Source organism: Sciurus vulgaris (assembly GCF_902686455.1).
Source record: "Sciurus vulgaris genome assembly, chromosome: 16".
Taxonomy (NCBI): domain Eukaryota; kingdom Metazoa; phylum Chordata; class Mammalia; order Rodentia; family Sciuridae; genus Sciurus; species Sciurus vulgaris.
In genome coordinates, this window is record NC_136477.1 from 16025390 (window position 1) to 16042723 (window position 17334).

The 17334-nt window shown below is 39.9% G+C and overlaps 2 protein-coding genes and 1 long non-coding RNA gene across 4 annotated transcripts in view; 2 read left to right on the plus strand and 1 right to left on the minus strand.

Moving 5' to 3' along the window:
• The window catches only part of LOC306646932, a 332017-nt gene that overhangs the window by 276972 nt on the left and 37711 nt on the right, over window positions 1-17334 (minus strand). The gene's annotated exons all lie outside the window — the stretch shown is intronic.
• The window catches only part of LOC306646927 (uncharacterized protein), a 101602-nt gene that overhangs the window by 905 nt on the left and 83363 nt on the right, over window positions 1-17334 (plus strand). Inside the window, exon 1 of one of the 2 annotated variants that reach the window (XM_079115794.1) lies at window positions 13232-13872. The exons of the other annotated variant lie outside the window; for it this stretch is intronic. Within the exon in view, the coding sequence (XP_078971920.1) occupies window positions 13834-13872 (39 nt within the window). The 5' untranslated portion in view covers window positions 13232-13833. Of the gene's footprint in view, window positions 1-13231; window positions 13873-17334 lie in introns of those variants that run through there. 2 annotated transcript variants of the gene reach the window in all.
• On the plus strand, window positions 442-12144 carry LOC306646921 (uncharacterized protein). Its single transcript, XM_079115780.1, has 4 exons — window positions 442-984; window positions 8090-8216; window positions 8446-8506; window positions 9396-12144. Exons 1-4 carry the CDS (start codon window positions 901-903, stop codon window positions 11599-11601), a joined length of 2478 nt encoding a protein of 825 aa, XP_078971906.1. The 5' UTR covers window positions 442-900; the 3' UTR covers window positions 11602-12144.

Here is a 17334-nt window from a genome sequence, read left to right on the forward strand (position 1 = left end):
CCGGAGACTTCCCGTTGCCAAGCCCCGGGGAGGGGCGTCCACACGGACTCGGGTTTGGGGTCGCAGTGCCTCGGCTGTCGTTGCTGTTGGGCCGTTTCCAGACGTGGTTGTTAAAAAGGAACTGCTGAATAAAGGAGGACATGACTTGATTTGAAAGGAGTATTGAAGTAGGGGAAAGCCCCAACTGTAAGGTTGCAAGCATCTCAGTGGTTAGGCAGAAAAGGGCTTTTCTTTCTTGGGAGGAGCAAACGGGAGTAGAGACTAAGTGGAGGGGAGGATGGAAATGGCAACATAAGCTCCTAGGAGCCACAACATTTTCCTTGTTCTTAGGGTGACAGTAAAGAAGAGATTTCGTGCTGGCTCTGGTTGAGGCGAGGGTCAAGAATCCCAGGCCTGGAGGAAGGAGAAACCACTAAGGAAAAGTTTGCTTAACAGTTTTTTGTCTACTAATCACTTGAGTTGATTATTTTTGAGGCAAACAGTGGGAATTTGAAATCTGACTGGTTTTGTCGTAAATCAGGGTTTGCACTAAGCTGCCTCCCCAAAGTACAAAGCATTATATAGTGGAATTTCTTTAATCATGACTGATTTGCAGGATTTCAGCAGTTGCGTGAAATTCAACCTCTTCAGCTTTTTTGTATCTACATAGTTGGTCTTGTCAGAGTGTAATTTTTGCCAGAGGTCCAGTCTGGGAGAAAGACAACTTTGGGTTCTGCCTGCTGGAGAATTTCAGTTTATTTTGATGTATAGCAGAATCTTAGAAAATTAGTCCTTGTCCCTGATTTTGACACAGAGAACCCAAAACCCTTGGAATTTCCTGAACAGTAGGTGTGTCTCTGGGTGCTTATTCTTATTCCCTTTTAGGCAGTATCTGAATTTGTGTTCATGAATTGACTCAGGATGCTACCCCTCTATCACTTCAAAATGGAAACTATTGACCACACAAGCAACACCTACCTGCTTTGTGTTCACATCTGCATTGGGGTCAGTGTACTGGGACAGAGCCCTGAACTTGCAGGGTCTGTATTAAGCTTGGGTGATGTCAGAATTTAATTGTTTGATGCCCATTTGGTATTGAATTGGTTAGCATTCAGTAAATACAGATTTAGTGTCAGAAAAGAGAGCAGAGATCAGAACCTTCAAATGACTCTTGAGTGAATGCTCACTAGAATTGAACCTGTGTTTGAGGGAGCTGTTCCATACTGGGAGAAGTGGAAAGAAGCCTGTGTGGAGGTCCCAGGATTCAGCTCCTGAATGCTCATGTTTCCCTCACTCACTCTGACAGTATAATGCCTGGGCTTCATTTGCACAGTGAGAGTGTTCTCTAGGCTTCAGAATGTGTTTGCCCTCTTGAGTGTAGATCCCTTGTGAACTGTGGGTGAAGCAGGCTGCTTTCCCTGAGCTGCTTGCCTTTTGTTTCCTTCGTAGAACCTTGTTTCCTCAAAATAGCAGTGGAGCTAAGTATGTTGGAGTATGCCTGCAACCCCAGTGACTCAGGAGGTTGAAACCAGAGGATCACAAGTATCAGGCCAGTCTCAAAGTAAAACATGGAAAGGATTGGGGATGTAGCTGAGTGGTAGTGCACCAGTGGATTCAGTCCCCAGTATATTAAAAAAAAAGGCAGTGGACTTAAGCATTTAAGAATTTTATTGATATAAGATGGTGATTTTCTTGGGGAACAGATGGATTTAATGAGGTGCGAGAAAGCAAAGAGAATTACTGAAATGAATTACTTGTTTATAGGAATTTAAGATTATAAAGATACATAGCAGCACTGTGCAGGTGAATAAACAGACTATGATCTCTTCTAATGTGTTTCCATAATCTCATGTAGCTAGGCATCTTTAGGTGACCAGAGGCTGTATTTTTTGAACCTTCCTTATTGCTTTACCATCTATCACTATGAGATTTTTGGGGGCAGGTTACTGGGGATTGTACTGGGGCACTTGATCACTGAGCCACATCCTCAGCCCTATTTTTGTGTTTTATTTAGGGACAGGATCTCACTGAGTTGCTTAGCAACTCACTTTTGCCGAGGCTGGCTTTAAACTCAAGATCCTCCTGCCTCAGCCTCCTGAGCTGCTGGGATTACAGGTGTGGGCCACTGCACCTAGCACTATGAGATTTATCTCTTGTTTTGTTGTATCTTTTCCTCCATCCATTGCTGGTGTGATGATAGTTCCCTTGGTTCTTCCACTGCTTTTGGAACTTGGTTATTTCAGGTTTATTTTTTGATGTTTTCAACAGTGTTATTTTGTCCTCTAGTGTTAGTGCACTTTTTTTTTTTTTTTACAGAATGGGAAAATTTTTTGTAAATTATGGACAAACTGAAATTCAGTAGGAAATTGTGTCTGTATAAATTTATGATCTTCTGACCTTTCATGTTTGTGTGTTTCTTGAAAGGTTTGCTAACATTTTCAATGCTGTAATTTTTTTATATTTTGGCATTGAAGAGCACCACTATGGGATTGTATCCTTTTGAGATTTCTCCTAGGAGATCTTCTACCCACCTCTTTTTTCTCTTCCTGCTATGTAAACAGTGTTGTGATTTTTAAAAACATTTCCTATTTAGTTTATAGTTGATAAGAAACAAAAAGATGAATACTTGCATATTTAGCTACTATTGTAGAAACTTGCTACAATCCCTTATTAATTCCAAAAGGTGTTTGACTTTGTGGGTTTTTTTGTTGTTGTTGTTTGTTTTCCTACATAGACAGTTTCACTTATGAACCAAGACAGCTTTATTTTCTATCTCAGGGCCTTCTTTTCTTGCCTGGTGTTTTCTTTGTATGTCTCAACATGATTTTAGGAGTTTTGATATTTAACTTGTAAATGCATTACATGAATTGATTATACTATAAATGTTTATCAGGTTTCCATACTTAAATAGTTGGTTGAGGTGCATATATTTGTTTATACCTTGATGGAATTTGCTCTTGTCTATGTTTTAAGAAATATTTTCCTGTGGTTTTTGTTTCTCGTAATGTCTCTAATGTTGATATCATGGTAGTATGGGCCTCATAGCATGAAGTAGTGTTATTACTTCTTCTATTTCCTGGAAAAGATTGTAGATGATTGGTGTCATATTTTCATTAAATGTTAAGTGGAATAAACCAGTGAGACCATGTGGATCTGGTCTTTTCTGTTTGATTATATTTGATATTTTCTCAATTTCTTTAATACACTCTTCTAATTTGCAGTACTGGGGATGCAACCCAGGACATTTTACAACAGTGCTGCATTTCCAGCTCTTTATTTTTTTATTTTGATACATTTTTTTATTTTGATACTTGAGCTGTTCTTGAACTTGAGAGCCTCCTGCCTCAGACTCCTAGTCACTGGGATTATTGGTGTATGCCACTGTGCCTGGCTCTACACTCTAATATACATTATTTATCACTTTTGCAAGTTGTGTAGATTATTTCTATCCAGGAGTTGATTCATTTTATTACATTTATGGGCATATAATTGTTCAGATCATTTCTTAGTGGTCCACTTAATATCCAGGCAATTAGGTAGGATGTACCTCTTTTGTTACCAAGGTTAGTAATTTGTGTGTCTAATTAAGGCTAATAAAAACATCAGTTTTGGGGCTGGGGAGATAGCTCAGTTGGTAGAGTGCTTGCTTTGCAAGCACAAGACCCTGGGTTCAATCCCCAGCACCCAAAAAAAAAAAAAAAAAAAAAATCAATTTTGATGATCTTTCCAAAGAACCAGGTTTGGGGGGGGTGGATATTTTGTTTTGGTTCTGGGGATTGAACCCAGGTGTACTTTACTACTGAACACATCCCAGCTCTCTTTATTTTTTATTTTGAGACAGGGTCTCGCTAAGTTGCTTAGGTCCTTGCTAAGTTATTGAGGCTGCCTCAGCCTCCCAAGTCACTGGAATTACAGGTGTATGCTTCTGTACCTGATTCCACATTTTTAAAAAAATATTTTTTGTAGTTGTAGATGGGTAGTGTCCCTTTATTTTATTTGCTATTATGTATGTGTGTGGTGCTAAGAATTGAACCCGGTGCCTCATACACGCTAGGCAAGCGCTCTGCCACTGAGCCTCAGCCCCAGCCCTCCACATTTTTTTTTTTTTTTTTTGGGTACTGGGGATCGAACCCAGGGCCTTGTGCTTACAAGGCAAGCACTCTACCGACTGAGCTATCTCCCCAGCCCCCCACATTTTTTTAATGGTGCATTGTAGTTATACATAATGGTGGGATTTGTTTTGTACGTGCCTACACTCTAACTGGGTCACTATCATTCCTCATTATTTTCCCTTTTTCTTCCCTCATCTTTCCCCTGGTCCATTTCCTGTATTCTACTGATCTCCCTTCCCTTTTCATGAGATCCCACTCACCTTTCCCTTTTCTTCTCTAGCTTCCATGTATGAGAAAATATATCACACTTAACCTTTTGAGTTTGGCCTATTTCACTTAACATAATGTTCTCAAGTTCCATCCATTTCCCTGAGAATAATAACCAATCTCTCTCTCTCTCTCTCTGTCTGTCTGTCTCTCTCTCTCTTTTTGTTTGATACCGAGGATTGAACTCAGGAGCACTTAACCACGGAGGCACATCCCCAGCTATTTTTTTTTTCTTTTATTAGAGACAGGGTCTCACTGAGTTGCTTAAGGCCTCACTACGTTGCTCAGGTTGACTATGAACTCGAGATCCTTTTGCCTCAGCCTCCAGAGCCGCCAGGATTTCAGACTTGGGCCACCATGCCGGCTCCTTATTTTTATTTTGAGATGGGTATTTCACTAAGTTTCCAGGGCTGACCTGGAACTTCTGATCCTCTTGCTATAGCCTCCCAAGCTGCTGTTAGCACAAGTGTGTGCCACTGTGTCTTGCTATGTGACTCCATTTTTTATATTCAATTTTTTTTGTTTGTTTGTTTTTTGGTACTGGGGATTGAACCCAGGGCCTTGTGCTTGTGAGGCAAGAACTCTACCAACTGAGCTATATCCCCAGCCCTTGATATTCATTTTAAATTCACTATTTAGCCTTCAACACTCCCTCCCTTTGCTCCTCACATCAAGATAAGGTGATCAAAAGCCTGGCATCTCTCTCCTTTGGTGTTGCCAGAAGCTTGAAACGACTCAAACCTGTGACTGGAGTGAATTCCCATCATAATTTCTGTGTTAGTAACCCTTGTAAAGCTCCCAGGCTGGACTCATTCCTTCCCTCTTGACGCACTTGCTACCTGTTCGAGATGCTTATCCTACTCTCCCTATGCCCTCAATTATATGAATAGTGAGACTTTGTCCTTTGGTTTTTGTATTCTTTCTCCTCATCAACGTCAACACCAGAACCACACTTCTAAACCTGACCAAAACTGTTTGCATCATAAGTAGGATGTCTAGGTATTGACTACCTCCTGCGTCTGTCTTTTCTTGCTTTGATTTGCTAACCTGGTCTCCTGTCTGATGGCCAGCATATACTGAACTTCTGCTTCCTGGCTGTGAAGGGATTTTTACCTGTGCTTCTCTGTTGCTTCCCAGTATGTGAACTTTGACTCACGTTGCCATGTTTCAAGGAAGTAAAGCATAGAAATAAGTATGTTCTTTCCTAAATTTAATTTTTTTTTTGGTGGGGGAGGGTACTGGGGATCTAACCCGGGGTGCTTTACCACTGAGCTCCATCTCTGGCCTTTTTTACTTTTCATTTTAGGGCAGGGTCTCACTAAATTGCTGAGGGTGACTTTGAACTTGTAATCCTCCTGTCTCAGCCTTTTGACTCAACTAGGATTACAGGTGTGTTGTGCCACTATAACTGGCCAAAATTTAATTTTTTTGTTTAAATAATTCATCATGAAGTACATTTAAAATTAATGAATAGCCGAGCATGGTGGGCAGGCTAAGGGGAGAGGATGGTAAGTTGGATGTCAGCCTAAGCAACTTGAAGAGATCTTGTCTCAAAATAAAAAGCGCTGGGGATGGGGCTCAGTAGTAAAGAACCCCTTGGTTCAATCCCCAGTACCAAAAGAAAAAAAAATAAGAAAAAGAAAGAATAAAAAGTTTGTTGTAAGATATAATAACACAAACAATATAAACATCCTCAGAATCCTCTTTAAGATTCATAACTTGAGGAATATTGGGGGCAAAGATTCATAATCTGGATTGTTTCCATGTGGTCCTCTGACCCATTCCTCTCTTGCCTCAAAGATGTCTACAGTTCTGATCCTTTGGCTAGTTTTCCTATCTTTTAGCAAGTGTGGTTTTTTCACTCAGCAGTTTTTTTAAGGATTGTCTCCTTGGGATTTTCCATACATGAGTATTAAAGGAAGTACAGAAAAAGGTATTGTGTGTGCTTCACAGTCCTCAATGTTTCACACATGCTACTACCTGAGGTTAGGAGGCGGGGCAGACTATTTCCTCTTCTGTTGCAGTGGCCACTGTGTCAGGCTGTTTCTCAACCAAATCTGTTTTTTGTTTTAGTTTGCAGTTTCTTCTTGAGTTTCATGATTTTGAGCCTTCTTTGATCATGTGTTCATTCCTTGCCTTTTACTTGCCTTAATATTCATATACTAAAATCCCCAATCCATTTTTAATGGCTTATGTTCCTCCCTCCCTCCCTCCCTCCCTCCCTTCCTTCCTTCCTTTCTTTCTTCTACCCTCCCTCCCTTCCTCCCTCACCCCCCTTTTTTTTTGTACCAGGGATTGAACCCAGGGGTCCTTTACCACTCACTGAGCCACATCCCCAACCCTTTTTATTTTGAGACAGGAGCTTAGGGCCTTGCTAAGTTGTAAGGCTGGTCTTGAACTTGCCATCTTCCTGCCTCAGCCTCCTTAGTCATTGGGGTTGCAGGCGTGCACCACTGTGCCTGGCTGGTTTATCTCTTTTTATATAATTATTATTTCATCCAAAATTTATTTGCTACTGACTTCTCAAAGTATTCAAGTTTTAACTTTTCCATTTCATTGTGTAATTTGATTATCATTCATGAAGTAGGTAGGAATACAGTATAAACTTCAAGTAGACCCCAGTTTGTCCCTGACTTATGTATTAAAGAGATTGTGATTTCTGTCACTCTTGTGTACAGTCTGGGCTGTCATAACTTGGTATTCTTTAATCTGTTAATTTGTGATAAATGTAGTATCCTGAATAGTGTAGTATGAAAATTTTTTATGTATATTAAACAAGCTATTAATTTCTAGTTCCAATGACTGAACATTGTTGGGCATTTATTATACCTACTAAGTTGAGGAAAGTGGTTTTTGCTGACTAGTTAAAAGGTGTGCTTTGGGAATTAAGAATTTTATTTATGTATGTGAGAGGTGACACCTTGGTGACATTGAACTTTCTGTATCCATGTACTATCATTCCCCATATTTCATTTTCTTGGACATTGTCCGGTAAAAACTAATGTTTTTCCATTAGCATAGTGAATTATTCTTCATGAGGCTTATTTAGTGTTTAAGGAAAGAAACAGTGTAGAAGCTTCCGAAGATTGTCTCTTAGTACAATACCAGAGGATGTGTTCTAGTCCTTAAGAAACAAGTTGTGACAAGTCGTGTTAAATTGAATCTGTCAGAGCAGCTTCTTAGAGCTTCTTCATCCAGAGGGTATTTGGAGGGCTGATGATCTTTCAGAATATTGAAAACATTCAGAGGGACAACAGGTTGTGAATAAGAACACATAGTTGGCATATACTCTGTGGGAACACTGAACTCCTCTTTACAGTTAGGCTGGTGAGGTCCATCCAGTAGTAGTTCTGAGATACCAACATAAGTCAAATTTCCCTCAGGCCTTTCTAAGAATATTGCAGTCTCTGGACAGGTGGCACTTACTGTCTTAGGTGCAGTCAATATTAAGACTTTGTTCTGGGAGGCATTACAGACCCACTGCACAACAAGATGTTGATGTGACCCAGGAGCACAATGTGTGTTCCTGTTCTGCTGTTGTGTCAACAGTTAGTTCCAGACTAGCATCAGAATTGCTGTGTGAGAGATATGAGTGTACATGGGGAATTAAGAGTGTGATGATATGAAGTGAATGTTGAGGAATACATCATGTCAACTTTTAATGAAATGAGTCCCCATCTCTGGTACTGAGTCTTACCTTTCCTCTTGGAAATATATGTGGGATAATTTAGGAGTTGGTGACCTTTGAGGATGTGGCTGTGAACTTCACCCTGGATGAGTGGGCTTTGCTGGATTCCTCCCAGAAGAAGCTCTACCAAGATGTGATGCAGGAAACCTTTAGGAGCCTGGTCTCTCTAGGTAAGGATGACATTCTCTTATTTATTTTATCAGGAAAAAAGTGTTTCTTCCTTATCAAGGCTACTACATGATATGGACTATGTAAAAGGAATATTTGTATTTGTAAAAGAAATATTTGTATACCAAATATAAATTGTGTGGTCACAATACACGATGCACCTAACTAGAATGTAATAATATTTTGGTAGTGTTTAATAATTCATACTGATATACTGGGTTTACATCTTAGGAGAAGAAAGAAGCAACCAGACCAATGAAGATGCATACAAAAATCCTGGGAGATATCTAAGGTAATCTATACTCATAGGGGAAAGCAATGTTGCTCAAGAATGTTGTAATAACAGGAAATTTAAAAAAAAAAAAATAAGAGTGCAAATAAACCCACCTTTAAATTGATTTGATTTGAGGAAATTTTCTCTAAACTTGTATTCAGGTTAGCTTTGTTAATCAGAAAATCAGAAATTCAAAGTATCCCAGCATTGGACACATGTGAAACACTTGTATAATGCCATATGTGACACTTTTCTGATGGGTCCATGTGCACAGATTTCGTTCCATGCACAGAAGTATCAAAAATGTTGTATGAAATTTCCTCTGGACTTGGGTACGAGGTGTTTATGATATTCAGGTAAATTTTGTGTTTGGGCTAACACCCAGAATATTTATTTATTTGCAAATTTTCAAAATCCAAATGCTTTTGATCCCCATTTCACATATGGAGTACTGAACCATGCCATATTTATTATTATATTCAGTATTGGCCAAATAGTTTATTTAGGAACAGTATTAAGATTTTTACATTACTGTATCACTAGTTTGCCTGGTATAGGGGCATACACCTATAATCCCAGCAACTAGGAAGGCTGTGGCAGTGGGATCACAGTTTCAAGGTCAGTCTCAGAATTGAGTGAGGCCCTAAGGAACTTAGTGAGACCCTGTCTCAAAATAAAAAATTTAAAAGGCTGGGGATATAGCTCTGTGGTAAGAGCTCCTGGGTTCAATCCCCAGTACAAACAAAACAAAAAACCCCCTACTTCAATGATATCTGTCATTGACCCATACCACAGTGCATAGTAGTATCATTTCATGTTCAAAAATTATAAGACATCAAACCAATGCTTCTCCTTATAAACCATTAAGAAACAAAAGCTTACTAATGTGCTTCTCATTTTTTTCCAGAAATCAAGTGTTGGGGAGACTCTGTGAAGGTAGTGTACACGGAGACATCTTCAGTCAAACTCCAGATTATATTGAGAACAATACAAGTCTTTCTGGTGTAAAACCATATGAAAGCTTTCTGTGTGGAGAAGTCCTCATTGGTGATTCATCACCAAATGTGCTCCTCAGGACTCACACTGAACATATACCATATGAATATCAGCAACATGAGAAGGCCGTTATTTATTACCAATGCTTGCAGAAGCATGGAAAGACCCATACTGGAGTGGAACACCATGAATATAAGCAGTGTGGGACAATTTTAACTTGTCCCAGTTCCCTTCCAATACATGAAAGGATTGACACTGGAGAGAAACCATATATATGTACACCATGTGGTATAGCCTTCACTAATCACAGTACTCTTCGATACCATGAAAGGGTTCACAGTAGCAGAAAACCCTATGGATGTCAGCAATGTGGGAAAACCTTTAGTTGTTTCAGTAGCTTGGAAAGACATGAGCAAAATCACAATGGAAAGAAACCCTATGGATGTAAGCAATGTGAAAAAGCCTTTTTTTCTTTGAGTCACTTGCGAAGACATGAACAAACTCACAACAGACAGAAACCTTATGTATGTGAGCAATGTGGCAAATCCTTTCATTTTCCCTGTTCCCTCAGAAAACATGGAAGAACTCACACTGGAGAGAAACCCTATGTATGTATAGATTGTGGGAAAGCCTTCAGTGACTCTAGTTCTTTTTACAGACATAAAAGAACTCACACTGGAGAGAAACCCTATGTTTGTGAACTATGTGGAAAAGCATTCAGTTGTTTCAGTACCCTTAAAGTACATGAAAGAAGTCACACTGGAGAGAAGCCCTATGTATGTGAACACTGTGGAAAATCACTCAGTTGTCTCAGTTCCCTTAAATTACATGAAACAATTCACACTGGAGAGAAACCCTACGTATGTAAGCAATGTGGAAAGGGCTTTAGTTATTCCAGTTCCTTCCGAACCCATGGAAGAACTCACAATGGAGAGAAACCATATGTATGTATGCATTGTGGCAAAGCCTTTAGTTATTCTTTTTCCCTTAAATATCATGAAAAAACTCACACTAGAGAGAAACCCTCTATCTGCAAGGAGTTTGGAAGAACCTTTAGTTCCTTCTGTTATATTAAAATATGTGAAGGAATAAACAATGGAGAGAAATCCTATGTGTGTAAGGAATGTGGAAAAGCATTCAGTCAAACCAGTCATATCATCAGACATCAAAGAACTCACACTGGCGAGAAACCCTACGTGTGTAAGGACTGTGGGAAAGCCTTCAGTGACTCTAGTTCCTGTCACAGGCATAAAAGAACTCACACTGGAGAGAAACCCTTCATATGTGAACAATGTGGAAAAGCATTCACTTGTTTCAGTTCCCTTAAATTACATGAAAGAATTCACACTGGAGAGAAACCTTATGCTTGTGAACAATGTGGAAAAGCATTCAGTTGTTTCAGTTCCCTTAAATTACATGAAAGAACTCACACTGGAGAGAAACCCTATGTATGTCAACAGTGTGGAAAATCCTTTGGTTATTCTGGTTCCTTTCGAGACCATGCAAAAATTCACAGTGGAATAAAACCCTATGTCTGTAAACAGTGTGGGAAAGCCTTTAGTTACTCTAGTTCTTTTCGAAAACATGAAAGAACTCACACTGGAGAGAAGCCCTATGTATGTATGCAGTGTGGGAAAGCCTTTAGTTCTTCCTTTTCTCTTCAAAATCACGAAAGAACTCACACTAGAGAGAAACCCTCTATACGCAAGGAGTATAGAAAAGCCTTTAGTTCTTCCCGTTACATTAAAAGACGTGAAAGAACACGTTCTGGAGAGAAACCTTACATATGTAAGGAGTGTGGAAAAGCATTCAGTCGGTCCAGTCATGTTCTCAGACATCAAAGAACTCACACTGGAGAGAAACCCTATGTTTGTAAGCAGTGTGGAAAAGGCTTTAGTTCTTCCAGTTATATTAAAATACATGAAAAAATACATGAAAAAACACATACTGGAGAAAAATCCCATGCATATAAGCACTGTGGGAAAGCTTTCATTCAGTCCAGCTATGTTCTCATAGATGAAAGAACTCATGAGAAAGTAACCCTGACCAAAGACTGTGATAAGACTTCTTTCTTAAATTTTTTATCAGACATGAACAGTGGAGAGAACTTGTATTAATGAAAAGCATTTGAGGATGCCTGCAGTCATTTTGTTTAGTATATACATATAAATGAACATAGCACGGAGAGAAACATGGGACAGAAGAGATGTGCAAAGGCCTTTAGTTGACCCATGTAAAAGTATTTGCACTGAACAAAAAGGCTGGGAATGTGAAAAGTACAAGAAAGTTGTCCTTTAAAAGGAACAGATTGTGTCCTCTGAAAAAGCCTTTTTGGACTGGAATTCTAAAGGTGTGATTTACTATGAAGACCTTGATGCAAAATAATTTTGAGTAGAATGCTCCAGAAAATGCACTACCTGAAGGAAATGTACTAGTCATGAATTGATTGTGCTCATCAGTGACTTTTTTTTTTCCTTTTGGCATCTTTTTTTACATATAGTGTTTATTTTCCCAAGTGAATGCAAGCTCTGAAGGGCATGGGCGTGTTTTATAAATATTTCTGCCTCCTCAGTTCCAAATCCTCAGGGGAGTGCTCACTTCTGGAGGGATGAGAGTGAACAGCTCTGAGCCAGGCCCTGGGGACTCGGGTCTGAGTCACCTCTGCCTCTGATGACTGCCTGCACCCAGTAAGTCTCTTAACTACCTTGGGCCTCACATGAAATAGAGGCGAGGCTTTGTTCCACCAAACTCTTAAACAGCAGGATGGATAAGAAAAAGCTTTAGTGAGGCAAGATGCAAAATGAGAGGAATTGATATTGTTCTTTTTCATCAGGCAGAAGTGGTTATACAGAGTTGGAATGTTCTTGGTAGAAAATGAGTGACACAGGAATTCAGGTACTTCAAGTAGACATTGAGATTTCAACCAAAGAGATTCAAGTTTAGAAAATACCCTGAATTTCTTATTTTGTTTTAGTCGTCTGCCCACTTAGGCTTGGCTCCACTTTGGCCTGATGTAAATTTACTTTTTAAATCTTTGGTTTGGTTTACAAGTGAGTAAAGTACTCTAGTTTGAACCATAATTGAACCTAAACACTCAGAGTCTCTCTCCATCAGTGAGGGTGAACTTCTTCAGGGACCAACTGGAGATTGGGTAGAAGAGGCCTGCATCCTGAGTGTCAGTGACCACAGGTGGTTGAAGTCTCCCTTGGCCCAGGTGATGAAGGTCAGGAAAGTGGGAGGATCCTGTGCTACTTCCCTCTTACTATAGCTTTAGCTTGGGCTCCAACTAACCTGGGTAAAGTTGACTGCTGTCCACTCTAGGGAGGGTGCTACAAATGGAGATGATCTCAGTAACAAACCAGTCTGCCCTTTTCACTGACTGCAAGTCTCTGCTTAGGGTGGCTCCATTGAGATGTTTCTGCCTGACTTGAATTGTGGGACTGGCATGGTGGAGCCATGGCTGAGTTCCCCGGAGTGACTACTACCATGGTGTTGTAGCTCTTGTCTAGTGTGACTGTCTTAGGGATCTGGCAGACCGAGAATGGGGTGGCCAGGACATCCAGATTATCCACTAGGAAATCCTTAATATCCCAACACATGGCATTGCTGGATATCTTGAAAGTGTGTTCATCCTCATTATCTGGGTAATCTGTGAGGCTGCCCTTGGTGTGGCCCTAGACGGCCAGAATCCGGGGTGATCATAGCGGCCATCTTTGCACTCTTGTACCATTATGGCAAGAGGAAGCTGCAGAATCCTCAGGTTTGACGCAGTCCCCGCTGGCACAGTGTCTACTGCCCCTGGAAACCTGTGTGGCCATGTTGCTCCTCATGAAGAACAAGAGCCTGCAGCCCTGAGAGAAACTGGCACTCCTGCAATTTCTTCTCTCCAACTCATGCACTGGTGCGAGTGGAGGTGCTTCAGTGGCACTCTGCCTCCTGCTGAACTGCGCATCTTTCCACAGGGGGATCGATCATGTGTGAACGAAGTGGGCTGATTGCAGTGTGATGAGGCAGAGCATTTCCTGTCTTGAAGGAGATGGTGACTGGAGCTGCTGGGCTCAGCTGAAGAAGAGTAGGCAGTCCTGAATGACTGAGGAAGTGTTTCTCGGGGAGTTAAGCACCTTACATACTTCTTAGACGGTGATTTCTTCAGAGAGCTGGGAACATCGCATGCCCAGAGTTCATGCTTCCATTGGCGAACACATTGCTTGAGGGTCTAGGCCAGGAGGTTGTGTCCTACTTTATGACCCAGGCCGCCTGACCCAGTCCGCACTCTCAAACACACAGTCCTTAACTCCCAGGCTGCTACACAAAATGCCCACTCTGCCTGTCTTTGTAAACCCCAGGCAATGGGAAGACCACAGAAGGCCCCGGCCCTCTGCAGTGTGGTACAGGTAAAAGGAAAGGGCTCCAGTGACTCATTCTTAATGGAGATCTCTACCCTGCGTTTGTCTAGTTTTTACTTATGAAAGTAAAGTTGTGGGCTGGGGTTGTGGCCCAGCAGTAGAGCGCTCGCCTAGCGTGCGTGAGGCCCTGGGTTCGATCCTTAGCACCACATAAAAATAAAATAAAGGTATCGTGTCCACCTACAACTAAAAAAAAGTATTTTTTAAAAAAAGTAAAGTTGTGGGCTGGGGAAATAGCTCAGCTGGTAGAGTGCTTGCCTTGCAAGCCCAAGGCCCTGAGTTCAATCCCCAGTACCACAAAAAAAAAAAAAAAAAAAAAAGTAAAGTTGTGGTGACATACTTTGCAAGTTTTGTTTAGGCATTGGTGGGTGAGTTTAATAGGTGCTTTTTAAAGTCAAATGAGGTAATGGGGTGTTTTTCCTTTTTTATTTTGAATCCTGTTGGACTCATTGGCAAATTGAAGTATATCTCTAATGTCAGTAATACTTAATTTTTATATAATTCTTTTTTTCACTTATTGATGGACCTTTATTTATTCATTTATATGTGGTGCTGAGAACCCAGTGCCTCACACATTCCAGGCAAGCACTTTACCACTGAACCACAGCCCCAGCCCCTATAGTTTCTAAATTGTTTTTAATGGCCCAGTGGAAAAATTAGATTTCCTTGTTGGGATTTTCCTAATAGTCTCATGGCAGGTTTTTATCCCTTTGTACATATATAGATATATACGTACATATATATACATATTATATATACACACACATGTATTTGGTTTGGGGGGACAAAGGACTTTTTTACATAGCTTTTGTATTCAACGTTTGATGTACGTTTTCTTCAAACATGATTTAAAAATTTTTTAGTTATACATGACAGAATGTACTTTGACATAGTATACATATGTAGAGTATGACTTCCATTATTGTGGTTGTACATGATGTGGAGTTGCACTGCTTGTGTAATCATATATGGACATAGGAAAGTTATTTCCAATTCTTTCATTCCCATTTCCATCCCCCAAAACATGATTTCTTGTACATGGTTTTTTAGAATTTCCTTAGTGTCTCAAACAACTTTAAGAATTGTCATCTTTTTCCCCATTTTTATATTTCCACACAATTTTTTGACAAAATTAAAAATATAGTGATGACAATAATTGAGTACAATTTTTTGGATACATGTCTACTTATGAGAAGAACTGAATTCTTTTTCAGGGGTAAATTTCTTTAAATTTCTGTTAAAAGTTCAAGTCACCTATCAAATATATCATCTGTAAAGACCATTATAGCTCAAGAGCCATGTAAACTCAGATGACCAGATTTGGCCTGCAGACCATGCTTTGATAACTAAGAGGCTTTTTATTAGGACCATGGAAGATTTAAAAAGCAGAAGTAAGGGCTGGGGTTGTGGCTCGGGGGTAGAGCACTTGCCTAACACATGTGAGGCATTGGGTTTGATTCTCAGCACCACATAAATAAAGGTATTGTGTCCATCTACAACTAAAATTATTTTTTTAAGAAAAGCAGAAGTGAGCAAAGACCAGGAATGTTAGATTTTGTAATTTTTTTCCTGATTTATATCCTCACTTTCACATTTCTTTATCTTGGTGTAGGCAGGACATCCATTTGTTTGGATATGGATTAGAATTAACAGAGCCTGTTAATTCTAGCACATGCCTGTTATCCCAGCAGTTTGGGAGGCCGAGACAGGAGGATCGTGATTTCAAAACCAGCTTCAGCAATTTAGCGAGGCCCTAAGCGACTCAGCAAGACCCTGTCTCTGAATAAAATATAAAAAAGGATTGGGGGTGTGGCTCAGTGGTGAAACCCCCCGGGTTCAATCTCCAATACACCCCCCAAAAAAGAATTATTTAGCAGAAATGAAAAGACACAGAAAGAACCTGTGTTTAGTTATTGATTTCCAAAATAAATATTTTTTAGTTCCTTGTAAGACCTGAGTATTGAAGTCAAACAGAAGAATGTTAAACTTTTTAGAACTATGTAAGTTCCTATTTACATGTGAAAAACCTGTTTAGAATGACTCATACTTTTGGGTTTACTAAACCATAGGAAGAAACTTAAGCATCTTCAGGATGTCTTTTTAAATTTTTTTCTTTAATTTCTTTCAAAAATTATAATTTTTTTGTTTTGATTTGCTTTTTAAAGTTTTTAACTGGAACACAAAACCATAAATGTACATATGAATGGAATAATGTACTATCTCTTACATATATACATTGTGTATATTTAAGTCAGATTAAATATTTAAATATTTTCTTCCTCTAAGCCTATTTTTATACCTTTGCAGTGGAACCTTTCAAAATCCTTACTTCTAGATTTTTAGAATGTTTAAAAAATATTTATAGTTCCCATTCTGCAGTGGTGCCCCAGAGCTTCTTGCTCATATGTAATTTTAACTCAGTGCCCATTGATCAACCTTTCCCTATACCCCACAACTTTCACCAGCCTTTGGTAACCTGCACTTAAATGTCATCTTCTATGAAATCAACGTTTTTAGAATACGCATGTGAGTGAGATCATGCAGTACTGGTCTGTGCCTGGCTTATTTCACAAAATGTCATAACCTCCATTTCCATCCATGTTGTTGCAAATGACAGGATTTCTACCTTTTTTTTCCTCCTTTTTTTCATTCTTACTTCTCTAGGGCCTCTTGCATGTTAGACAAGTGTTCTTCCACTGAGCTGCATTCCCAGCCCTGATTTCATTCTTTTAACGACTGAATAGTATGCCATTGCAAATATGAACCTTTTTTTTTTTTTAACCCTTAAGTACTGGGGATTGAACCCAGGGGCACTTAACCACTGAGCCACATCCCTAGCCCTTTTTATTTTAAGGTAGGGCCTCACTAAACTGCTGTGATCCTCCTGCCTCAACCTCCTGAGTCTCTGAGATTATAGGCATGCACTACTCTACCCAGCATGCAAATATGCACCGCATTTACTTTATCCATTTATCTGTTGCTGGACTCGGATTGCTTCCATAACTTTGCTATTATGAATAGTGCTGTGATGAATATGGGAGCAGAGGTGGCTCTACGTTTTATTTGGATGTAGAGGCAGTAGTGATTGCTGGTACATAGGTTAGTTCTGTTTTTAATTCTTTGAAACACCTTCATCCTCTTTTCCATAATGGCTGTATTAATTTACTTTCTTGCCAGAAGTTTGCAAGGTTCGCATTTCTCCACATTTGGGATTGGGGGTCAGGTACTTGGGGGAGTACTCTGCCACTGAGCTAAGTCCCCGGTCCTTTTTATTTTTTATTTTGAGAAGGTCTTGCTGAGTTACGGGCCTTGCTAAATTGATGAAGCTGGCCCTGAACTTGTAATCCTCCGTGCCTCAGCCTTCCCTCAGCTTCAGCAAGGGGGCACCACCCCGCCCAGTCATTTCTCCACGTTCTTGCCAGCACTTGTTTTCTTGTGTCTTTT

Excerpts from the sequence above, each read along its gene's own strand:
- LOC306646921 (XM_079115780.1), top strand. The coding sequence starts at position 901 with ATGCTACCCCTCTATCACTTCAAAATGGAAACTATTGACCACACAAGC. Across the intron at positions 8,217-8,445 it reads TAGGAGCCTGGTCTCTCTAG|GAGAAGAAAGAAGCAACCAG; the intron begins GTAAGGATGACA and ends TTTACATCTTAG. Across the intron at positions 8,507-9,395 it reads AATCCTGGGAGATATCTAAG|AAATCAAGTGTTGGGGAGAC; the intron begins GTAATCTATACT and ends ATTTTTTTCCAG.